General features: G+C 38.8%; 1 protein-coding gene across 1 annotated transcript; it reads left to right on the forward strand.

Moving 5' to 3' along the window:
- Positions 1 to 392: 392 nt before the first annotated feature.
- Positions 393 to 3,187, forward strand: mfsd6l (major facilitator superfamily domain containing 6-like). Its single transcript, XM_056233895.1, has 2 exons — positions 393 to 552; positions 1,454 to 3,187. Exon 2 carries the CDS (start codon positions 1,477 to 1,479, stop codon positions 3,100 to 3,102), a length of 1,626 nt encoding a protein of 541 aa, XP_056089870.1. The 5' UTR covers positions 393 to 552; positions 1,454 to 1,476; the 3' UTR covers positions 3,103 to 3,187.
- Positions 3,188 to 6,606: the final 3,419 nt, after the last annotated feature.

Here is a 6,606-nt window from a genome sequence, read left to right on the forward strand (position 1 = left end):
ACTAAGACAAATGAACCTGGGCTAATAGAAATGTGTTTAACATTTTCTTCTTGACTCATGATTTGATCGGACGCCCAATAATTTTTTTTAAAGAACTAAAGAAAACATTAGGTTACAATATCCTGAAGTGACTTCCTTAACAGGGCAAGTTCGTTACAGAAATTCTAATACAAAGACGGGGGATTTTGACATTCGGCATTTATGAATAAAGAACTTGTCATTCAGAACTTAATGGTCGAAAAACAGCTTTTTCTTTTTTTTCAACTGCAATGTTATCTTTAAATGAGATTTAAAAAGCGCTCATGTGATCTTAATTCCTTAATTTTAAACTGTGAGTTCATCCTCTCACCAACAGATGGCGCTGTAATCTCAAAAATTCGAATTTGCTCAGTTTGCCGCAGATAGGAGGTCGGCCATTGGTTGTTTGTCAAAGAGAAGGAAAACTTTTTGCACCTCAACTGGATACGGTATGGACATGAAAAGTCAAAGAAACCTTTAATCGACGATATTTTGTCAATCAAACCATGGTTTTACGGATACGACAAATCTCAGGTAAATAGTAGCTAAACGCACGGCAACATCATGACGTGTGACAACAGGTGCAGGATTACGATTAACCTGTTACTGAGAGTGTGTCGTGTACTTGTAGATACTGAAAAGTGAAGTTTTTTTCTTTAAACCAACACACGCGATTTAAAATGAAGTTTTACAGACTTATTAGAAAACATCGGCTTAAACTCTGTTATAATTCTTATGTATAGGAGTGATTTTATGAAATTGCGATATACTGCACGTTCTCTTCCGTATTATTTTAATAGATAGCCTACTTTTTATTTGTTTTGCTCTCATTTGATATGATATGTCTTGTTTTCTATAAATGTCCTGTTTAAAGAAATCATGATGACACGATGTGTACATATGACTAAAAGACGATAGTAATAATAATACAGCTAATACAGACGAAATACAGCTTCCATATGGAATTTATTAACCCATTATGCTGGTGACGATATCATATTATGGAATTCTATGAAGCGCCTCGAAGTACCATTTAAACGCTATAGAAGCCTAGATTGTTGTCTTTTGTGACAATTCATGTGACCCATTAGAAAGAGAAAATATAAAATGAAGTATAATCATTTCAACTAAGAAAAATTACCATTATGATATTACTATAAAACTTTTATAGCACCACGTTTTTAGAACATAATAAATAATATCATCAAATTAAAAATATGCAGTTACATCATATATGTAGCAAAAATTCCAAACATTCCACAAGATGTAGGCTACCAATCTATTACCATAATAACATACTGTGTTATTTTTTAAATTACCTGGAAGTACTATGGTATGTGAATTCAGTGAATGTGTCAATCATTCAGTTAGCCTGTGTAAAGTTGCCAATATTTCTTAATTTCAGTTTTCTTCTTCTTTTCTTTAAACTACACAGAACGCTAACTCAAGTCGACAAACATGAAGAAGGGAGCAATGCAGAAGAGCAGGCAGTGGAACGTGAAGGGAGCCTTGCGAATGGCTGGCATCTTTCACTTCCTCCATTCCTGTGGCTCCGGTTGCCTACTTCCCTTCCTGACGCTCTACTTCCGGCACCTGGGTCTCAACGCCGCCATGATCGGAATCATCATGGCGTCCAAGCACCTGCTCGCCCTGGCGTGGCGGCCGTTCTCCAGCGTCCTCGCCAGGCAGTACGACAAACGGCGGACGGTCATAGTGGGCTCATTGCTCAGCTCGGCACTGGTGGTTTTTACTCTTCTGCTCTTCCCGTCCGCAGGAATCCAAGCTGAAAGCGGACGGTGTAACGCTAGTCAATCCGATGCTGATCCTACCGCGCTTCTAGCCACGCTAGAGCAGATGACGACATCGCAATCAAACGCTACTGTTTATTCAGTGAATCAAACTTCTTTAAGTACTGAACAACCTGTCGAAGTTAACACATTTGTAAGTCAGAACTGGTCAGCAAGAGGATTGAGATCTTTGAAAAAGGAAGAAGGTCTTCATTCTGAGTTCCTGGGGAGCCTGAAAGCTATGGATGCCCAACACCAGATGTTCTTTCTGGTTCTCATAGTGATGGTTTTGTGGGAGTGCATGGCCGCCCCGTTGGAATGGACGGCAGATGATGGACTGTATGAATACTTGGATTTCGTAGATGCCACCGACCGCTATAGTGGCGTGAAGGTCTGGAAGCAACTTGGGGCCGCTTTTGGCAACTGTGCAGTTGGTGTTCTAGTAACCAGCCTGTTTTGTCTTACAGGAACTTCAGTGGAGTTTTATTCCTACACCGTACTCATGATCCTAACCATACCTACTGCCGCCCTACTACCAATCTACCTCCGAAAGCGTGAGCGCCTCACTAGTGGCGGCTTTAAGGCACTGCAATTGGTGCATGGGAACTCACAGGCGATACTTTGTGCCATCACTGTCGTTTTGATGGGCATGGTGACCTCAGCTGTGTCGGATTTCCTCCTCTGGCAGATGCAGGACTGCGGTGCAAGGGAAATCCACATGGGAATCTCTTTAGCCCTGGTGCACCTAAGCCAGGCTGCCTTTGCTCCACTTTCTGGGCATCTCTCCCGCTTTCTTAAGTACCACGGTTGGTTACTAGTACTCGCCGTCGTCATTTTAGCCCTGCAATGCCTTTATTATTCCTTCTTGTGGAGCCCGTGGGCCGTAATACCCGCTCAACTGATGGCAGGATTCAGCACCGGCGCCCTCTGGTGGTCCGTAACATCACAAAGCGAAGACATCGCCACTCCAGGCACCGAAAAGACCATTTTAAGGCTGTTTGAGGCACTTTCTCTGGAGCTGGGAGCTGCATTTGGCAGTCTGACGGCCGGGTTCGTTGTGCAAAAGTTTGGGGTCATGTTGCTTTTCCAAGGTGCGGGGGTCGTTTTGGCTTTGTGGAGTAGCGCTCTTGCTGTACTCAAGTGGAAGATTCCTCGGCAGCGGCGGATAAACTACTCACGGCTGCTGGCCGCCGACACCGAGATCAGTGAGTCCGAGTCGGACCAGGAGAAAGATTGGCTGGAGACAGCAATGGAAGATGACAGAGGGAAAATAAGTGGACAATGGAAAGTAAAGTAAAGAGTGACTTGTTAACATCTACAGAGAGCAATTTAAAAGAACTGAGAGTAAAATGACACTAAAATTGTTCATTAAACTGTAAAAAAAAAAAAAAAAAAAATCTTACTCAGTATTTTTTGTCTTGTTTTCCATATATCAAATATCAAAATATTCTTAAATCAAGATACGTTTACTTGAGGAAAATTACTTAAGATGTTAAGACTTGTTTCTGGAAAACTGATCAAATTTGAGTACGTTTTTGCTTAAAACAAGACAAAAGTATGTAAATGGGGTAAGAAATATAAACTTATTTGAAAGGGAAAACAAGATAATTTTTCTTACCGCATTGACACCCCATTTAATTTTCAGAAAACACGACTTTGAGTAATATCTTAAGTCATTTTCCTTCTCAAGGAAATGTATCTTGACTTAAGAATGTCTTGATATAATGGAAAACAAGACGACAATACGAAGGCAGAAAATAGTTTGAGAGTGCTTTGAGGCCGAATCATCATAAAGTCCATCAGGGATGAAGTTACATCAGTACTCTTTCAAGCCATTTAAATCTCTTTCTGGGATCATTTAAGGCTTTGAGAGAAGCATTACAGCTCCAATACTTGAACATCCTAAAATGTACATCATTCTTTTGTGAAGATTTATGATTTTATATTCGCCAGCTCTTTGGTACACTGATGACTGGACAATGACTGGAGACGAGCTGATCTGGTTTGTTTGCTTACAGTAAGCGTGTGAGCAAAGCGGCAATAATCACGTGAGCAAATAGTGCCTATTGTTTAACATCTTCACACCCTTTCTTTCCCACTCATTATGTTTTGAAAAGACTTGTGATCTGAAGGTAAGCCTCAGTTACCTGTTATGCAGAGACTTTTTTGTATTTATTGTGTATGAGGCACTCATGTTTTGCACTATTAGGTGTCACTAAAAGGGAAGAGGTTTATTGAAGATAATCATAATAAAAGTGTCATATTTACAGATTAAGGGATTGAGAAAGAGATGCTTGGCTTAGATGTGAGATTTGCCAAACTTGTATTGGGGTGGGGGGAAGCTTCCCAAACTTGTTCTTGAGTACATTTTTCTGTAGAGCTGGTCTGACTGCAGAGCGGTCTAGTTGTGACTAGCAATTCTTTAAAAAAAAATGTGAGGAAGGATTGGAATAAATATTTTTTACATTTCATATATTTGAAATCAAGAACATCTATTAAATGATTATTTCCACTTTCAACAAATGCATGAAGTCAAGTGTTGTTGTGTTTTTTTCTTTCTTTCTAAAATGTCTTGATAAGCCCTGCACCGTAAAAAGGGGTGTACTTTGATCCTGTTTGTCCAGCATTAACCATTTTATGACATTATTATGTAATGGAATCAATAACCTTGAATTCGCCGTGTTGACTTTTTTTAATGGCATAGCATTGTGTGTCAGTGTTGATGTAATTTCCTTTGGATCGGAACTGACGCTGCTTTAATATAACAGCATGCATTGACACTAGGATCAGACCACATAGCTAAAAGTGTTTTCTCCTCAATTGCTGCTTCAAAAGCATAATCTATCAATGCAACCAGGCTGTTAATGGCTCAGCAATAGATGCCTTCATGCTGTAACACATTCTTTAGCTGAATCCCAAAATTTTTTGTAGGCTTCATTCCCAGTGCAAAAGTATGTATGTTTAACTTTTATGTCCTGACTGTTAAACCACTTGATTTGCAATTCAAATTGATTTATGTGCATGTTCATATTATCACACATAGAGGAAAGCCTGTATCATGTAGATGATTTACGTTAGTTTGCTCTTATAAAACTTTCTAAGAATTTGTGTGATCATTCTTTTACAGGCGTTTAAATTGTATAGCCAGTCTTACAGCTTTTGTAATGAAACTGTAGATGCGTTAATGTTACAGTACTTGTCTGTTTTTTACTTTTATGAAAATGAACATGACTAAGGCATCAAGTCAAATGACCCAAAGGCTGAGAGCGTTTCACATTTTAAAGGTATCTACTACAGTAGTGTTACTTTTAGATGTGAGAATTTTGACTTTCCATAAATGTCAACTTGAACTAACAGAAAACATCATGGTTTTATGTGAATATATACCTCTAGCAAGTAAATAAGTAACTGATAGTAGGTTTTTTATTCAAGTGGTATTTTCCATTTTGCTTGGGTATTGCTAATTGGTAATTACAGGCATTTAAAAAATATATTTTAACTGCCATTTTAAGCCATGGCACCATAATACATATGCCAAGATTGTTATTCTATGTGGGAGAATACCCACAATGCACTGTGAATTCCCACGTCTGACCAGGAGATGGCGCCTGCAGCTCAATCATCCATCTGTCCATTTTCCAAACCGCTGGTCCAATGTGGCTTCAGCGTAATCTCATGCAGGTACATTTCTTTTTTATTGATTTTTAAATAGTTTAAACGAGGTTTAGTTTCCACGACAGAGTTCAGGATACATCTTTTTATTACTACTGGAGCTGCTAGTTTGATAACATTGAAATAATTATTAGACATCAAGCAGGTGCAAAAGCATCGGGCAGAGTCCGAATCATGGTCCGAATTCGCTCACTCGTTTTCATTCACTCCTTCAAGTGGACTTTATTAGTGGAGTAATGAAGGGGATAATAGTGAATGAGGGTAGGCTATAGCCAGGGGGCAATTTTGGACACATCCAGACTAGTTAGTTGTTTACATTCATAAAGTGCAATATTATGTGCTTTAAAGACATTCTTAATTAATTTAACGCTGTCTCGTCGTGACACTTTGCAGACTCATGGCTGCTGTGCTCGTTCACGTGTTTTGGAGACTGAAGGGAGGGTGGGTCGGCATCTTATGCTTTCAAAGCAGTGTTGTCAGACTGACATACGATAATTATCGTATTTGTATGATAATTTTGATATCTGTATGATGTACGACCAATAATCCCATAATGTACGATAATTTCAGAATTTTGTGACACTTCAAATGATGGTCGTTGTAATATAGGGCTTCTATAGCCATTGATCCAGCTTTGAATCCTACGTCTACCATCATGATTTTGAGGAGAACGTGAACGTGGTGAGGTGGTTTAGCAATAAAGTAATTTGCAGGTCATGTCAAGTTGTTGGTCTAGAACTCTACACAAATAACGTTAGCTGTATTCTGTACGTTTGGCTCGTGTACGATAATTTTCTTCTAAATACAATAACTTTGAGAATCTGGTATAGGCCTACTTGGGCATTTCCAAACTAGCAACACTGTTTCAAAGCTAGCTTGCTATTGTTAGCCGTTCCGAAATCGCCTACCTTCAAGGTTACTGAAATCAAAAAGCAGACACATTTTTGGATTTTTTTTTTTATAATATGCAAATGTGCATGTTGAGATGCTGTCTAATTAGCTTACTTTTAAAACTTAAACGGGTGAAGTAACAATACAAAAATGTTTTGTGATATGTTTAATTTTAAAAGCAAGGTAGGCTATAGCCTATATTTGATCTCAATTAATGAACATTTAACTTAACGTCACT

The sequence above is a fragment of the Rhinichthys klamathensis genome, unplaced genomic scaffold, assembly GCF_029890125.1.
Source record: "Rhinichthys klamathensis goyatoka isolate OS25496 unplaced genomic scaffold, OSU_Roscu_1.1 h1tg000015l_1, whole genome shotgun sequence".
Classification (NCBI taxonomy): domain Eukaryota; kingdom Metazoa; phylum Chordata; class Actinopteri; order Cypriniformes; family Leuciscidae; genus Rhinichthys; species Rhinichthys klamathensis.

What these genes read in the sequence shown, in the direction of transcription:
- mfsd6l (XM_056233895.1), top strand. Translation starts at nt 1,477, where the DNA reads ATGAAGAAGGGAGCAATGCAGAAGAGCAGGCAGTGGAACGTGAAGGGA.